The sequence below is a fragment of the Sinocyclocheilus rhinocerous genome, unplaced genomic scaffold (genome assembly GCF_001515625.1).
Source record: "Sinocyclocheilus rhinocerous isolate Xijiao unplaced genomic scaffold, SAMN03320098_v1.1 scaffold1635, whole genome shotgun sequence".
Lineage (NCBI taxonomy): Eukaryota > Metazoa > Chordata > Actinopteri > Cypriniformes > Cyprinidae > Sinocyclocheilus > Sinocyclocheilus rhinocerous.
The window spans coordinates 365,151-384,393 of NW_015627629.1; the positions used below are offsets into that span (position 1 = coordinate 365,151).

General features: G+C 38.8%; 1 protein-coding gene across 3 annotated transcripts; it reads right to left on the reverse strand.

Moving 5' to 3' along the window:
- Positions 1–3,585: 3,585 nt before the first annotated feature.
- LOC107732002 (lateral signaling target protein 2 homolog) lies at positions 3,586–19,030 on the reverse strand. Of its 3 annotated transcripts, none has more exons than XM_016543235.1 (15): positions 18,707–19,030; positions 15,127–15,267; positions 13,696–13,833; positions 13,278–13,480; positions 12,980–13,069; positions 12,691–12,780; positions 12,462–12,563; positions 10,425–11,843; positions 10,133–10,225; positions 8,079–8,242; positions 7,508–7,624; positions 7,301–7,402; positions 6,434–6,537; positions 5,018–5,080; positions 3,586–4,023 (listed from the first exon to the last, which is right to left on the reverse strand). In XM_016543235.1, the coding sequence occupies exons 1-15, from the start codon at positions 18,743–18,745 to the stop codon at positions 3,874–3,876; spliced, it is 3,015 nt and encodes a 1,004-aa protein (XP_016398721.1). In that variant the 5' UTR covers positions 18,746–19,030; the 3' UTR covers positions 3,586–3,873. The 3 variants fall into 3 exon arrangements, with proteins under 3 accessions (XP_016398721.1, XP_016398713.1, XP_016398727.1); XM_016543227.1 differs by having other exon boundaries at positions 10,133–10,228; XM_016543241.1 differs by lacking the exons at positions 3,586–4,023; positions 5,018–5,080 and adding an exon at positions 4,749–5,012 and having other exon boundaries at positions 10,133–10,228.
- Between the last annotated feature and the right edge of the window lie 213 nt (positions 19,031–19,243).

Below are 19,243 nucleotides of genomic sequence, written 5' to 3' on the forward strand. Positions count from 1 at the left end.
ACGGGACACTCATTTATGACACTTTATTCACCAGGAAGAACAGCTCATTCCGTGCGTCATACGTCATTATGCTATTTCTACGTCACTGCGCATGCGCAGTACTTTCTAGTTTCGGTTTTCAATCCGATCAAGTGTTTATATTAGAGGTCTTCTCGGGTCCCGAACCCGACGTGCATAAATTAAATTTTTTTGAAGAAAAACCCGACCCCAGGAGAAGGGTATAACTGCAGCCTGGAGATCTCCAAATGGGGGCGGGAACTCCAAAACGGGGTGGGAGCTCCAAAATAGGGCGTGCCTTCCTCTCATTGACAGACAGGCACATGACACGCATGCGCAATTTTTTCCCCCAATCCACTTCAGTGCAAACTCTGCCCCACAGCTGATTCTAAAGTTTCTATTGGTTGTGTCAATTAAAGTGTTGATGTTGAAAGTGCACTATGCTACAAAAAATGCTAACCCCTAAACCTACTCCACACCTGACCCTAACCTTAACCAGTGAAACTGACTTCACGGCGGGATTGGCGCTGAATAGCATGGTAAAGAAAGATGCCGTTCAGGATATAAACAGTTAATAAGATTATGCGATATGAGATCGTTCCGTAACTCCCCAACCGGACCTCACCGGACAATGGCACCTTTTTAGTTACACCCAGCGTCGCTACCCCCTCCTACCCTGCGAATTTCGAGCCCGGAGACGCCCCAGTTGCTTAGAAAAAAGCGATACAGTGAAATCTTTCCCCTGCGCTGCGCTGGGACGGCTCGCGGGTGATTCCCATTTATATTAAGCAGAGGTTCAGACTCCAGTCCGAACAACACTGGCCACAAGCTTTGGGCTCTGCTCTCACGGAGAATATTTACTTATATAGCATATTTTATTTTAGATGAACTAGAAACAATGTTACATTTATAAAGTTTTATTTTGAAATGTAAGTCAATAACAATTGGCTGGGGCCAGAGCCAATGGTAAAAGTCTTTGCGCAAGGAGACCCCGCCCCATTTTGGAGGTTCTGCCCACTTTTGGAGTTCACACCCCATTTTGGAGATCTCCGGTCTGTAGTTATATCTACTTGGGTTCGACGCTGGATTTGCCCATCGTTTGATACTGAAAGATGGAGCAGTCCCAGCTATAAAAGATCCCGGTCATGATTCAGAACTGCAGACGGTAAGTGAAACGGCATCAAATGTCTGTTTTGTTGGCATTCGGCGCCCAAGTGCTCGTCAATCTTTAACTCCGCCCAAGGCGCGCCTCCAGGAGCTCGGCTGTTTCCGGAGAGAATCGTAAAGCTGTATCTTTCTTTTATAAATATGATAAAACTAAAGACTTTTTGGAGATATGAAGGATGCAGTACTACTCTATAGGTACTCAAGATTAACATGAGATTGGGTGAAACTGTGTGTTATGCCCCCTTTAATATCCACTCTGTATCTCAGAATAGGGCAATGCATCTTGTGACACCTTTTGTACTCCGAAAAAGACACAAAAAGATGCAAGAAAAAAAATAGCAGAGAGCTCCAGTTATGTTAAGAAAACTTCATTTATTACTTTCATTGCATGACATAAATACTTAGTAGGCTTCGAAAAGTTCTTCTTTACATCTTATTAGACTGAACCGGCCATTACAAAATAAGAACAAGCTTCGAATAAATAGAGTAAATTCTCTCATTGTGATTCTCTTTATACAGAAAAAGTAATTTTGTACATATATATTTTCATTGTTTTTGTTCTCTGTAAAATAAAGCATCTGCTTAATTTTAAAGACTCGTATCTTATTTTCAATTAGTACAAAAAAAAGAATGAGAATCGGAAGTGGGCACAAATCAGAAACTGAGCTTATCACACGACAGGCTGGAAGTGGAGTCTGCAGACGCTGAACCTGCCGTCCGAGGAAGTATTCGACATTTGGCTGATTCCCAGTGCCACACCATCTCACTTCAAACCAAATTACATTCCAAGGGTAGCTGTAGAAATCAATCCCTCAGTATCATGCCAATGTACAATCAATCATTCCTGAGGAACAGTCATGATATCAAAACAGGAAGCAACCAGAAAAAGGACAGAATTGATCCATTGGGCTCCTTGACGTGCCGCTAAATAACGATGAAAATCTGTATACATCACTATATCATTATCTACAGTATTTTCAGTGTCAGGTGTAGCCGTCTATCCCAATACTGACGGTACAGAATCAGTTCAGCTGACTACAGGTGAGCAAAGGCAAAGCAATCAAGAAGTACTTTTCAATCTTATTATAACAAGTAACTGTGGTAAATCTAGAGATAATCAAATTACCTTAATATTGACAAAAAAGTAACGGAAGTATGCCAAAGTGGCATATTTGAACAAAATATAGCTGTACGCTGCCATTTATCAACATAAACCTTTGATTATGTATAATGCAAATATCTTGGAACACAAATTCTCAGTTTGCAGAATTACAGAATGTTTAAAGCGGTGTATCTGCAGACATTGTGGTGAATGTCCTGTAAATGCAGCAGAATAGTGAGAGTGAGAGAGAAGAAGATGTGAGGACAGGTTTGAAAACAGGAACGATTCGATTTAACACTTGGTCAAAGGTGATGAGACCGAAAGAGGTCGAGTATTAACCAGCCTCAAGTGTGATGTGTAGCCTATAATATTGCTAGAACCGGTCACACTCAAATCAATCAATGCATGCAAACATTAGACCTTTTCCTTACTAAAAACCCGTTATATGTGGTGCCAAGGATTTACAATAACCACTTTGGCGAAAAGGAATGTGTTCTGAACTGATTAATAAGGCAAAATTAATATATGACATGATGAATTATGCAAGTCATAATATTTCAGTGTTGGAAAACAGTATCTTATAAAGTATCTATGGAGAATGTTTAATAACACTTATGTAAGATCTCAGAAACAATTTTGTCTGTAGTTAACGTCTGAAATCAAGTTTAATGTTACTGTAAAATGACTTGAGATCATTACACATGATAAATCATGAAATGTGTCATTGCTCGCCAGCTGTAACTCATTTCAAATGCTCCTCTATTTGCCATACAAAGTTCATTTCATACTAGACAGTAGTGTTTGTCATTTCGTTCCATTCCAGGTGAAGCGTTTTGGTCAAAACTGTTTTGCAGCACAATATCAATATGCTCAATTTCAGACCATCTTGACTGCAAAACCTAATGCATTTATATGACTCTCTCTTAATTCGATAGCAATTACAAATCTTGCCTGCTTGATTTCTGGAAGGTGACGAGGTTACAGAAGCAGATGTTTTGCAGTTAACCTTGAACCAAAGATTGAGGTTTAAAAAACAGTGAACAAATCTAAAGCTTTTTTTCTTATCATATTGAGATCGGAAACCAACAGAACAACATCTTTCATTCTTTCATTGGTAAATGTCAAAAGGAAGTCACATTTCCAGATCAGATTTCACCCCAAATTCAATAGGAATTAAAAAGAAACGTATTTTGCATAAAGAAAATGAAGCCTATTTCAGGCTGATATTTAAAAAAATTAATAAAAATGGCATAAATTAAATTCAACACAAGTATACTGTGATGTACAAATACTTGTAAAATCCTTCACAATTTAAAATAAAATATAAATATTTATTTTTCACATTACAATAATGAGATTTGGGAGAGGATGCTCAATTATCCTAATATTAATGCAAAAATTGTAAAATTGGCTTAATTTTCTTCATGAAACATTAATAGAATTTTCTTAGAATATGACCCAGATGTCATATTCTTGACAGGTTTCATGAGATTTGCCATTATACATCTTCAGATATCAATTAACTCTCTACAGTTACAGACAGAGAGTAGTGGTTGGTCACTATATTAAAAAAAAGGTGTGCAAAGACAAAGAAAGGCATCTGCCTCTTAGTGTAGCAGACAGTCAGGGTTGACTGAGACGGTAGTGTAGGCATACTGTAACGGGACGGAACCGTGTGAGAGGGGTAAACAGGGATGAGGTAGGGGCTTTAAAGTGTTCTTTCGTACCAGAGGGAAAAGCAGAAGGCTCCCAAACTGCTGTAAAAGGCAATTACTTTACAGTTCAGTATTAGTTACAGAAAACAAAGAACATCCAAATGTTGCACATTCATTTGCATGAGGAATATGAGAGAATCTTCTCTTTTGGAAGATACATTAAATCCATTTCAAACTTATATATATATATATACACACACACACACACATGTATTTTTGGCCATTCATCTAATCCCCAAATATCACTTCTCTGTTTTACAGAAAGCAGCATTATTGTCTAAATAAAAACATTTGGAAAAAAACATCTGTGCTATATTGTGCCACAAAGGTGTCACTGATGGTGCAGTTAGTGTTAGTATTATTGTCTTCATATATGTCACAGTTTTGTAATTCTCAAATTAATAATGTGCTCACAGTTTACATTCACTCTGGAAAACCGAGCCCATAGAGCCTCCGGTGCTAATAAAGCCACAATTACTGCCAGACAAAATCCTATTAACAAGCTGTATTTTTTCGGGTGCACTTCTGTTTTACAGAATAGCCTGCTTGTTCCATGCTCGATTAAAGCAAATTTGTAATTAAGCTCATTATTTTAAAGCAAAGCCCCAAATAAATACTTTGGCTCCCATAGCGATGGGGTACTTCCTTTATGTGCTTGAGTCATTCCCAACCGTACCATTTCAGTCCTTCTCACTTTGTTCCCTGGTCAAGGCGGTTTCTTTCGCTTTCAAGTGATTGCATTTAGTGTTCATATTTAAAATTTTTTGGGATGATGATGAAAATGATGTGCACGTATGTTCCCGATGAAGTCTCAGTAAAACTCATGGTAGTGTGCTTGTGTGTGTGCTTGTGTGTGTGCTTGTGTGTGTGCTTGTGTGTGTGTGTGAGAGAGAGCGCTGTGGTCAGATACCAGTCCTGTCGCTGTAGAAAGGCGTTACGTGGAACATGTAGCAGTGAGTGCAAACTCTCACCGGTTTCATCTGACCGTATCTAGGCAACGGGGCTGAGTGTGATGAGCAGCGGGAAAAACTCTCACCGGTTTCATCTGACCGTATCTAGGCAACGGGGCTGAGTGTGATGAGCAGCGGGAACAGAAGATCTGCAATAAAACATCATCTCATTAGGATTGGAATCATGTTATGAGCCCCTGCTCTGTTTCTCTTGTTTTCTTTCTCTTTTTTTATTAGTAACTGCCAGTTGGATGGGGGCGGAGACTAATTACTTTAAAACCTGAAACGTCTGCCTATTTAAGAGCCGCTGATGGCATTTCATGGTGGCAGCCCTAGGAAACATATTGTTGTTTGTTTAGTTAACTTTATTTAGTTAACTAGAATTAGTGCTGGGCAACAATTAATCGCGATTAATCGCATCCAAAATAAAAGTTTTTGTTTACATAATATATGTGTGTGTACTGTGTATATTTATTATGTATATATAAATATACACACATGCATGTTTATATTTAAGAGAAATATATTATGTTTATATATGAAATATATTTATATATAAAATATAAATTATATGAATATAAATATATACATGTAAATATTTTCAAAATATATACTGTATGTGTTTGTATTTATATATACATAATAAATATACACAGTACACACACACATATATTATGTAAAAAAAAAAACGTTATTTTGGATGTGATTAATCGCAATCTACTTACTCTACATAGGAAGGACAGGTAAGTGAGCTGACCTAGAAGATTGTTTTTGTTAGGAAGGTTTTAATTCTGAGGAAGTGGTAGTTTTAGATTAGTTAGCTCACCAGTCTTTAAGCTGTCTATGTTTATTCTTTGTTGAATTTTGTTGCTATTTTTTTCCCCCAATAAATTTCATCTTTTATGCTCTGGCCATCGCAATACTTTTTTCTGAATGGCTTTTTATGTTGGTATTTTGGCTTTCATTGCTATTCATGTTTGTCTTTCTACTGAAAAAAAATATTAACAAAATCAAAAATTTGAGCTTCAACCACTTTTCAATCATCTGAAATTTGGTTGATTTTACACGGAATGACCCTAATTATTTTCACCATATAGAGTAACAAAATTCTAAACCATAAACCAAATCATCTGGCTCCAAAATAAATCACAACATTACAGACTTTGATTTGAAGCAAAAAGTATTTGAAATATTGAAGTTACATTTTTTTAAATTAATTTTTAAGTGAGTGTTAGAGGGCAAAATAAGCTCTCTCTCTCTCTTTATTTATATATATATATATATATATATACACACACAGTATATATATATATATATATATATATACAGATATTATTAAAGTATTAAAACTAAACATTCTAACATTACTACAAAAAAGTTTAAATATATACACACACACACTCTTTTTAAATAAATATATCTATGTCTTGAAAGAATTGGTTTCTCTATGGAGAAAATAAATGAGATTTTTACGCCTGGAAACAACTGCACTCTATTCTGACCTTTCCACAGCTCCTGCAGTGATGTTTCCTTCTGATGACTGTAAATGGCGCTTTACATGCAATGCAGGAATTGCAGGCCTCATCTGGTACCCATTCAGGAGGATCTGATGTTGAAAAAAGAACAGAGAAAGGGTTGCAAAAATGAAGAAAGGTCTGTCAGGTGTTGAAGCAGTGGCCGTTTATCTTCTTACAGCATTACATATTAGCAATGCTCTAAAACCTAGTACCATGGCAACATAGGAAGATGCCTTCTAAAGCAGCATCCTCACTAAAAACATCATTCTATATTTCCCATTAACATTTCTATTGACTTTGAGTTTGCTGATTCTCTTGTTTGAAAGCCCACAATTCTCATTAGGATTTTTTCTCAAAGAAATTACTGGAATAGACAAACCTGTTGACTGTATGGTGTATCTTAAAACCTTTTGAAAAAAGTTGTGTATTTAGAGCAAGACTATGATGCTTTAAATTGTCTAGATAGGCAGCTCACTAGGGCTTAATCTAAATATGCCTACTTCCCTACAATATAGAGTATATAGAAATCTAGTGACAATCAGTATGTTCGAATTCACAGCTTCAAAAAACAGTAGGCGAAAAGTACCCGGATGACCAACTACATCTGGTGAGAATCTGAAATGCGCATACAAAGAACACAGGTGAGAATTCATAAAAGATGGGTAACCTACACACATTCATACTACATAGAACACAGTTTTTAACAGTCACAAAGTACGTTCTTGTTCAAAAAAAGTGCCAAGTGCCAAGAGTATGTGATTTCAGATGCAGCCAAGGTTTTGTCGTATCATATATATCAAAATAAAAAGCCTTTTCATATTGCGAGTATATAAGGTGGTGTACTGAACTAACCTTCAAACTGACCCTCTCGGGCTTTGGCGGCAAGCTCTGATGAAGAGATGGTCTCTTGACAGAGAGCACAGTCTTCCAGTACAGCACTGGCCAGACAAGGACCTGAGGTGCATAACAAACAGCACATTAAACTAATGATGTCTGACATTGGGCGATAAAAACATGCTGTTACAGTATCTGTATCTTTCAGAAGTGTGCCTCACTAACCTTTCTTGGGCTTCTCAGTGTCCCCTTGGTCGGATTTTGTAGCCATGACCTCAAATAGAGTCTTTAAGATGCTTCGAAGGTCACTCGCATAGTTAGTTTGCAACTGATCAGCCACACCTTCAGATATTTTAAAGACAAATATTGTTAGTTTTACAGAGCTAGTTATACATTTTATAGTCAGCTTTACAGTGCACTTAGTAGGTTACGCTTTACAGTGAACCTAGCACATTTTATAATCGGCTTTACCATCCATGTGGTAGGCTTTACACTTTACAGTGCACTTAGTAGGATACACTTTACACTTAAGCTTTACAGTGCACTTAGTAGGCAATACTGAAATGTTAAATGTTAAACAATATTACTGGATGTAAATAAGACTGGATCTCATAAAAAAGTCTGACAATGCAAACAAAATTCAAGCCGTTCTGGTGTTCATTTACACTGTGTATTTAATGATTCATTTAGATTTTTACTTCAGTAGAAAAGCTGTTCTGCCACTCAAACAAGGCTTTACCAAGCATCACAAAGCCTTCATCAGACTCCAAATCCCACACATCATTAGGTAACACACCTGATATGCAGACAAAAAGGCGATGGATGAGGTCACTACTGCTATGGAAACGTGAGCGAATTTTGTTGTGAACAGCGAGTTTGGCAGCTTGCAAAGCCACTTGAATCTCCTGATGATCCAGATCCTCAGACATGTCCGAGCTGGTCGTCAGGCTACTGACAGGACTGAAAGGGAAGATTATTAGGTTAAAATCAAATTAATAATAGTATTAAGACTAATAAAAAAGTAAATCTGTTCTAAGATATAATTGTCTTGTGTTCAATCTTTGAAAAAATGATCAACAGTAATTAAAAAATAAATAAAGTATAACTAAGTAATTTCATGGTTTGAAACAAGGTTGAAACTGCTGGCCTTCCTCAAGAGAGAATTTCACATAATCGAGTTAATCCAGAAAGTGTGACCCTATGGCTGAGGGAACACTATGGGATTTGTGCAACAGCTTGCTGGAATCACAGAGCAAATTTTAGGACTTGATTTTCACACATCATTCACACTGATGTTAAAATAAAATTACTTTTCTGAAAAACGTATACATGCTACTTTTTCCCCCTGCAAAAGTAGTGTTTGTCAAGGTGTTGTTGTATGGATGCTAAGATGTCATTATGCATGTGAGTTTAATGCAGTTGCTAGGGTCTTCTTGGTGATAGCCAGGATATTGCTATGTGCAACAAGATGTTCTGAAAGGTTGTTCTTATAGCGCTGCTATTTCAGTTGTCAAAAAGAGTCAAAAGAACCCATCTCCAGAGCCCGCAACATCGACCAAAGCAACTTGCGCTGCATTTAAGGTATACATGTAATCAGTCATACTCTACTACCTGGGGTGAAAGGCAGTGATATGAGCTAATAAAACATTGTTGTGTTTGTTTAAACGGCTCAATCAGCCCAAAACAGGACCATTGGCTTTTCGGCGGGACTACCAATGGTAGATGGGGGCGATTTTAGGAAACCTTCTTTGAAAACCAAAATCACAAACTTCTAAGCCTTAGCTAGCATCAAAAACTAAACATAACCTATAGAGTGCTTTATGTACGAGTCCTAAAACCCATAAATAAATTAGCATTTTTGCACTTCCTGTTCCACTGTGCAGAAGACAATGGGTTTTTTCGAAGGTATTTTGGTTAAATGCCTGAAATATGTCTGTATTAACACGCACTCAGGATATTTTAGCTTTATCCATAACATAAGAGTAGGGCTGAGCAATTAATCGCATGCGATTGTCATGTGCATCTCGTCAGTAAAGCCGGGTCCGTGATTAGTAGTAAATCTCCATCACCTGCTTTCAGATGGAGTGGCATTTACTACACAGAGCCGTAGTTCACTGACAAGCTAAGTAATATCGCATTCATAATCGAATGCGATTCATCTGCGATTATGAATGCGATATTACTTAGAGCCGTAGTTCACTGACAAGCTGTGTATTAAATGCCGCTCCATCTGAAAGCAGGTTATGGCGATTTACTACCAATCACAGAACCGGCTTTACTGACGAGATATGCATGACAATCGCATTCGATTAATTGCACAGCCCTACATAAGAGATACATTTAATACCTCACTCATGATTTTTTTTTAAGCTTTTACATGCCTGGAAAAAGGCAGTGGGCACATTAAACTCCATCACGTTGAACAGGTAAACTCATCTACTCACTAGTTAGCTTTTACAACCTTATCGTGTTAATACTCATGCTCTTGCAAACTATTAAACTTGTAGACTTGTACATTTTAAATAAAAACCTATAAAGTTGTTGGAACCTCAGTGATAGTGACATTTAAGTCATGTGACCGTGGTGTATATTGTAGTCTAACTTCAGCTTTTTACTTCTGGCAATTGTACTTAGGCTTCAAAATTCATGATCCTTGTGTTCAGTTGTAAAATTTATCTTGATGAACAAACATACAATGACTGCAAATTTTTTTGGTTGTTTGTTTTGCAGAGGGAACCAAGGTTATGCTAATTTTTGGACTACAACAATATGTCATCCCTACAGCCCTCTATAGTAACAGGGCTCACATATTTTACCTTAACACATCAGCCAAAAGTTAGACATGTTTACCTGGGTGTATATGAACTCGACAAACTGCATGTAGTGATAGAAACACCATCAATGTCACTGCTGGGGACAGAACTGAGGGGAGACTCCTGAGAACTGCTGCGGACCATTGCAAAAAAAACATGGGGGGCAACAGATGAAAATGAAATATGAGAACCGAAAAGAATGACAACCTTCATAATGAAATCAACTCATATACAAAAAAAGGTAACAAACAAAACATTTTCAAAATTGTCAAATCAAGAAAACCTGATTCATGTCATTAAAATGAAATTTCACACACAAGTGAACAAACCTAGAGTTCTTTCTGTTATCTTCCTTTGGCTGTTTTCCAAAACCTTCCGATTTCCCTTTAACTGTAGTTTTAGGTTGCGTCGGGCACCCCGTGTCCTGATGGGTGCAACTAGGTCCTCCCTCCCCTTGTCCCGAGCCTCTATCCTGAGTCAGAAGAACCCCTGGGGCACATTTCTCACAGCAGGGATAGTGGGAAAAATCCTGACTGCCTTCATCTTCTCTCACTTGGTTCTGCACAGAACCGTGTGGTACAGAAGGGGTGAGGTGGACCTGAGAAGGGTGCAGAGTGAGTGGTAAATGTCCATTTCCCTTCCCTGGGCTGCCAGCAGCTACTGCTGATTGAAAGACAGAGCTCGTAATGGTGAGCTTGTGCTTCTCAAACCCCAGCGTCATGCCCCGTCCAGCAGGCTCCATGGCATCCTCGCATCCGCCAGTGCAGCACACGCAGGAGTTAAGTAGGCACTGAGTGGCAACTAAAGCCCCGCCCTCACCGGATTCCAGAACGCTGGCTGAATGAGGTACGACGACGGCCAAGTCGGTCAAGCTTGGGGAATGAGGGTTAAATATAACAGTGGCGGACAACTTCATTCCACCGGTCCGATTGGCGATTTCTTCCGCAGTCTGTACGCTGTGCTCCTCCTGTGACCCTTCCCAGCCGTTCACCATGGGTGACCTTTCGGAGTTCCCCACAGACTCGGCTGATTGGCGCTGGCAAACCATATTATTGTCATTGCTTGATTGACAGACTGTCAGCCAACCGTTACACGAGGAGTCAGTCAACAGGGCGGGCCTTCTGTGCTCTGGGGATCTGAGGCATATGGTAGGAAGAGGAAGTTGCCCGCGGCACAGCTCGCTAGTTACACCAGACTCCAGGTCGTCCATAAAGAACACTCGATCATCATCGTGGTATGATCCCGGGACTCTCCGCGGAGATACCTGAGTGCTGGAGGCGGCACTGGATCCTTCGAGACTACTTCCTCTATAGGGCCGAGGCCGATGGGCTGGAGACTGACTCTGACTTGGAGGGGAAAGCAGCGTAGACATTTCGTCCCCCACTTGATGCACCATCATATTAAGTTGCTCTATCTCTTCTTCATCATACTGCATGGAGCAAGCCAAGTCTGCATCTGTGGCCTCCTCCTCTTCACTCTCACTGGAGGACCCGGGCTGCCCCTTCCTCTCCTCATCCTCCTTCCATGCAGAATCATCTTCCTGGGCTACACAAAGTGTGAGATCCACCACCTCCTCAACTCCATCATCCTGTTCCAGTGTCTCTAGATGGCTCTCAGGACCAGTGGAAGCAGCTGGGTCATTGGTCGACGGCATACTGGAGCCTGCAGGGAATTCTCCATCCTGGGAGATGCAGAGGCTGCGTTCCAGCGTCATGAGTTCTTCTTCCGTTAAAGTCTGCAGCAGGTCCCTGCCAGGAAGAACACAATTATATGATTCACAAATCTAACATTTTCTTCAGTTGCTACATAAAAAGTTAATAGGGTTTCAATTTGAAATCTCAGTGCTGATGCAGATATTTTAAATCTATACAATTACAGAGAGACAATAATCCAGTGATGTACAAATAAACTCAGGCATCATAACATTTTATTTTTGATAACCTGAAAAAGACTCTTGTATACTGTTTGAGTTAGATTTTGTTGTGCTGCTTGTGTCCGGTGTAGACAGGTGTTGTTCTTTCAAAGCAACCCATCATAATCAGTGACACTGTCTAGACTGGATGTGGCGCAATGAGACACTGAATGGTAACTGATGCCCCACTCTATTTCTGACATACTCCACACATCTGCGCTACAAATGGACCGTTCAGAGCTGTTGTGGTGTTGTGTAGACATGTTGTAAGCCTTTAATACATCATTGACTACATAAATCACGCACTCAAAGCAAACCAAACCACAGATTTGACCAATGCAGTCACTGATGCATGTGAGTTTACAAAGTCTCACTAAATAACCTCTGGCAACACCTGCATCAGATGATCAAATCAGAGGTGTCAGTGAATGACTACTGTGAACACTAACCATACCTTATTTTTCTCAGCAAAGTACGGAAAGGCCGGAAGAGTTCAGACATGTCCTCTGGTTTGCGGTCTAGGTTAAGAGGCCCTTCACAGTAGATAACAAGGCCACTAATAAGACAAAACACGACAAAAGATACCATTAAAAGAGTATGACATATACAGCGTGATGAAAATGAACATTTTAGAGGTGGATGACATGAAAAAAAACAGATCATTAGAATGACACATCACTTACCAAACAATGGCAAGTCTAGGGATTGTAAACATGAGAGCTGGTTCGTAGTCATCAATCATGTCTTGTGTAAGATACTCAAGCTTTAGGGCCCTTGAGATGGGAAAACAAGACATTTGCTTATTAATAATAAATAAAAAAACAAGTAAATAAATAAATAAATACATGGTGCTACAAAATGATACTGATCATGTTTCTTTCAAATTAATATCGCAATGCATCATATCACCATGTGTAGTGCATTGTATAGGGATGTAGCGGGCAATACTCAGTCCCAGATCTGAATATTCACCTCTCAACTGTCTCACAGAAGAGCACAATCACCTCCTGCTGGATGTAATACTCTTTAGGAGACTTCACTGGCACCATGGCTGACACATAGCTACAATAGGAAACAGACAGATCCATTATATTGATTACATTAACACCACATTTTGTAAAAATTATAACGGTTTTAAAAATCTGCTGGTGTAAAGGCATCTTGTAATGATTTATGAACTGTCCATGAATGCACCCTAGGCATCATCATAATTATATCATCACAAGGTCGGATAAGTGGATGCAAAAATCAAAACAGCATTTTAAGGTACCTGAGCTCAAACTCAGCGAAGAGGCTGTCAAACTGACGTAGCACCTCCTTCAAGCGGTCTGTGTAGTTGTTGAGATCTCGTAGCGCTTGGTCTCGTGTGATGTTGCGTACTTCCTCCAGGCTACGGGTGAGGTCTTTAGCTAGTGGTTTCATGGCCATGCTCTCGATTTCACGATTCATAATGATTGATCCTGCTGCCAGGCACTGGAGAGAGGAGTGATAATAATATCATCATTGCTTCTAATGGGTTACGCCCTGTGCCACAAGTGACAGCTATGATACACTGTTGGTAAAATATTGCAATGGAATACGGTTTTTCAGTAAAGTTCTTTATCATCATTAAGTTCTTTTGAAAGTTAACAAGAAATATCTCTAGGGAAGATGCTTCATTCTGAAGGCAAGTAGTAAGTGTGCACTACCTCTGCCCCAAACCACAGCTGCCCGGCAAGGTTGTCATGGCGGATCTCTTCTGGGAACTTTACACAGAAGTCTCTGTTGGCTCGGTCTTCAGGTATGCATTCATCCATGATCTGATTTATGATGTTTAAAACATTGTCCTATACAAATATTGAGAAGATACACAACATGCAGGGTTAGAACATTCATTTTTAAGGGTTTAAGTGAGACAGGTAATTTAGTTATTTATATTCACTGTAGAAATTTCTTGAAATTTGCTTTCAGGAAATTGCCATGACTTTCCCAGGCCTAGATTTCATCATCCCCTGATAATTATAGGATTTCCAATTTCCATGACTGTGGAAAATTACCACCATTCAGAAGTTTGGGGTCAGTAAGTTTTTACAAAAACTAGAAGTAATTAATGTTTTTATGTAGCAAGAATGCATTAAATTGATCAAAAGTGACAGTAGCTATGTTTACATCCAAAGATACGAATTTAACTTATGCGCAAAAAAAAGGAATATTGCATAAAACATTTACGTATAAAATCACCGTTTCCATCCAACGAGTCAAAGAGAACAAAATCGTCACTTCCTGATAAACTGGCACTAAACATCTCTAAGAAAACTAGGAGAAGCCACCGAATATAATAATTTTCATATGTAATAAATTACTTGCACTTCAGAGAGATCAGACGTAACACAATAAATGCGGTCATTGCTTTTAGAGGTGGAGGCCTGCTGTTTGGGAACGCAGTCATGCAAGACAGTAATTTTACAGAAATACTTTCATGACAGACATTCCTCATGCATTTCAGAATGACCAAAACAACATATAGATGCTGTGAACGAGATCGGTCCGCTGGTTAGTCAAGTTATCCCGTCTCATAGCGCAAAGTCACATGACTTTTTCAATGTGCATGGTGGAATTTATTCGGTAAATGTGTTTCCATCGTAGTTTATGCGCATTTTTTCTTATCGGATAAAAGGTTTATCCTACTCAGTTTAGAATTTATGCGCATCTTGACGTTTCCATCCAGTGGTTTTTTATGCGATCTTTCAAAATGCGCATAATTTTTTTATGCGCATATTTTTTTATAAAAGATTTCAAATAAATGCTGTTCTTTTGAACTTTCTTTCTAAAGAATCCAAAAAAGTGTCACAGTTTCCACAAATATATTAAACAGCACAATTGTTTTTAATAGTGATAATAAGACCCATTTCTTGAGCACCAAATCAGCAAACAATTTCTCAAAGTTTGCGTGACTAAAGACTCAAGTAATGGCTGTCATTACCATCACAGGAATATTATATTTTAACATATATTCAAATAGATTCTAATAGACTCACTCTTAAACATTTCAGAATGAAAAACAAACAACTGCTGATCAAACTGGTCAAACCAAACTAAGCTCTCTACTGGAAGACCATAAGTGGAGTGAACTGGTTAACCTGGCAGGAGCGGAACTGGTTGACCAGCAGTGTACACCTCTGAGGGTCCTTCCTGCCGTCCAGACTGTCCAGCTCAGTGGCCACTTGGTTCAGCTCTTCATCTGCATAGTAGAACTGGGCCAGCAGCTGTGGATCTGACCTCTGTATGGAGAGAAAAAAAAACAAAAAAACAATGTAAACAAATGCTCGGAATGATCTAATCAAGCACCAGATGATCAAACAAACTATTACTAAAGTAAGCACGTATCAGAGTCCTGTAATAAGATGGGTGTCTGGTGCTGTATGCAAAAATATTATTATTTAAAGAGGCATATGTTGCAACAACAGCCATTCCCACATCAGAAGAGCATGTAAGACACTAAATGAGTGTAGCTATAGATGTCAGCACTGGATTAAAGAGCACTGATGAGGATTTAGACCTTTGGAGCCCTTCTGCTCCAGTGGGCACTCAACAGGGAACATCTTCCATGAATTGCATCATAGACTGGCGTTTCAAGGTGTATTTCAAGAGCTTACATACACTACTGCTGAAAAGTTTGGGAACACAGTGTCATTATTATTATTATTTTTTAAAGAAATTACTCTTGGACTATCTATTCATCAAAGGATCTAGAAAAAAAGTACCACCGTTTCCACAAAAATATTAAGCAGCACAATTGTTTTTGAATTTGATTATAAATATTTCTTCAGCACCAAATCAGCATATATAAGAAGAATGTTGAGACAATTCGGACATTGCGGTGAATCAAAGGTAAAAAACTATATAAATACTGTTTAGTTTCTTGCACAGACCGATCGTTTCGTGTCTTTACACATCAATGTATCGTCACGAGCAGCAGGGTTTAATTTGGTTTTGTTTGTGTATGTTTTTTTGACTCTCAAAGCCGCGATTCCCATCCACTTACTAATATGACTGACAGACTGCAACGGTTTGAGTTAAAAATCTTCGTTTGTGTTGTACTGAAGAAACAAAGTCACCTACATCTTGGATACCCTGGCGGTAAGCAGATAAACATCACATTTTCATTTTTGGGTGAACTATCCCATTAACATAAATTAAAATAATGGCCAAGTTTACCTTAGCAAGCAGCACTAACTAATAAATGAAGCCTGTAGCCTAACTATAGTCAAGTGTTATCTGCAAGTATAGTATTTGGAGTGTTTCGAGTTTGGGAAGCCTCTGTTTTCTGGACTGTGGCCGTTTATAATCTGCACATGAATTTGCCTGGGAAGTGGCACGTGGCTGGGACATGGACCGGAGCTGAGTATAAGCTGATTTGAATGGGTCAGCCCTATGATATCCACACAGGAGAAAGCAAACCAATTGAGACTCCAAATTACCATAGAACAATTAAGCACATGTGGAGCAAAATATTTCTGTTGCACAGGGAACTAAACTATGTACTAGGCCTAAACAAAAAATAAGCAATCAATACTGTTTCGCTCTGGGCGACTATTTGGGTTGTGAATTACAAACAGACTTCAAAGCGTTGAAAATGATGTCTGCCTAGGTTTATGGTTATAGCACAGTTGTAAAATTAAGGCAACACTGATAATGAGGATGTGGGTCAAGTAATGCACTAACAGTGACATACTTTCCTAAGCATCAACCAAACATATTAAATAATGTATCAAAGACATTTTGTACACAAATAATCTGTTAATTTTAGTGAGCGTCTGACACTGCAGTTAATTCCTGATGACAACAACAGGCATGTTTGTGAAGAATGTATCCAAGTGAGTCACAGTCATCGAGGTAGAACTGCACCCATGGGCTCAGGCTTCTTTGACAACGAGCGTTTGGATATCTCAAGGGATACCTTGGGTTTAATTCCAACAAAACACTTTTCTGCTCTAACATCCTGTCGTAAGAAGACTACTCAGACTTTTTAAAACATTACCAAAAATGGACTGAAAAGTGGCCTTAATTTCTTGCAGAAAGTCTTTAATGCATTAAACATCAGTTGACAACAAAATGGTCACAAAGAACAATTGCATCAGTTGCCCAAAGTGTGGATTGCGAGAATCTTTCATCACTAAACACTGTGAGCTATAGTGAAATGTGGTTTTAGACGTGTAAAATACAAATAGCTGATAGAAAGAAAGTTTGGGGTCACACAAAGGGCCTCTGCAAAGACCAAACACAGCTGAGAACAGCCAATGCACAGAAATATACTTGAGACAATCTTAATGTATTCATATATGCTTTCATACTGCATATTTTAACAAAGAATATGATTAAATAGCTGCCAGCATACCACACAGCTGTGAACATGCCCATTCATTATGAAGGGACAAAGTCATCTGAATGAATAGTAAAGGGCTGTGTTTCAAAACGTAATGAAGATACTACCTACAAGGAAATGTTGGCATATGATGTCCAAAATTGCTGTCAAGGTAGGCAGGTCACATTGTATGACGTTCAAAATGCTGTCTAGGTAGGCAGCTTTATGGTTATAGCACAGTTGTAAAATTAAGGCAACACTGATAATGAGGATGTGGGTCAAGTAATGCACTAACAGTGACATACTTTCCTAAGCATCAACCAAACATATTAAATAATGTATCAAAGACCAATCCTCATTTTGTACACAAATAATCAGTTAATTTTAGTGAGCGTCTGACACTGCAGTTAATTCCTGATGACAACAACAGGCATGTTTGTGAAGAATGTATCCAAGTGAGTCACAGTCATCGAGGTAGAACTGCACCCATGGGCTCAGGCTTCTTTGACAACGAGTGTTTGGATATCTCAAGGGATACCTTGGGTTTAATTCCAACAAAACACTTTTCTGCTCTAACATCCTGTCGTAAGAAGACTACTCAGACTTTTTAAAACATTACCAAAAATGGACTGAAAAGTGGCCTTAATTTCTTGCAGAAAGTCTTTAATGCATTAAACATCAGTTGACAACAAAATGGTCACAAAGAACAATTGCATCAGTTGCCCAAAGTGTGGATTGCGAGAATCTTTCATCACTAAACACTGTGAGCTATAGTGAAATGTGGTTTTAGACGTGTAAAATACAAATAGCTGATAGAAAGAAAGTTTGGGGTCACACAAAGGGCCTCTGCAAAGACCAAACACAGCTGAGAACAGCCAATGCACAGAAATATACTTGAGACAATCTTAATGTATTCATATATGCTTTCATACTGCATATTTTAACAAAGAATATGATTAAATAGCTGCCAGCATACCACACAGCTGTGAACATGCCCATTCATTATGAAGGGACAAAGTCATCTGAATGAATAGTAAAGGGCTGTGTTTCAAAACGTAATGAAGATACTACCTACAAGGAAATGTTGGCATATGATGTCCAAAATTGCTGTCAAGGTAGGCAGGTCACATTGTATGACGTTCAAAATGCTGTCTAGGTAGGCAGCTCGCATCATGTGATGCCAAAATAGCTGTTAGAGAGCTTGTATTATACGACGACCCAAAATGCTGTGTAGGTAAGATGCCCACATCATATGATACCCCGAATGCTGTCTAACTAGACAGCTCGCTATGTTTGGAAACACATTCATTTAATAATAAAGCTATATGTTGAGTTTTTTTAAATGGGAAGCTTACCTTTGGCTTATAAAGCCACTTTCGGAACCGATTCATCATTGGTCACCTCGCCAGTTTAGCGAAAGCTCCGTACCAAAACCGAACCGGACCTTTAAACCCGCACACAAACACACAGCTAGCGAGCTAAGCTAGCGCCTGCTCTTTAACAAAGCCGCGCTGACCGTGTTAAGTAGAGGCCAAAAAACAGACACAGGCAGTGTTAAGCCACTATTAGCTAATCACGGGCTCGGACTCTGCCCTTATATCCAGCAGTCGAGCGCTTGTCTTTGTCCCCAAACACACGGGCTGCTCATGACTAAGCTATTGAGCTAGCGCTCAGTTTGACTACGGAAGTTGCGCTGCTTGACTGATTACACTAGGGTTGCCAAACACTCCGCGTTTTTTTTTTTCTAAATAATTTAGTACAGTTGTTTTTATTAACCGTCCTTTTTGTTTACATAAATAAACAAAGGAAAAATGAATATTTATCAAATATATGTCTTCACATCATTATTTTAATTATTTGTACACATTTATTTAACTTTCTTTTTTTGTAAA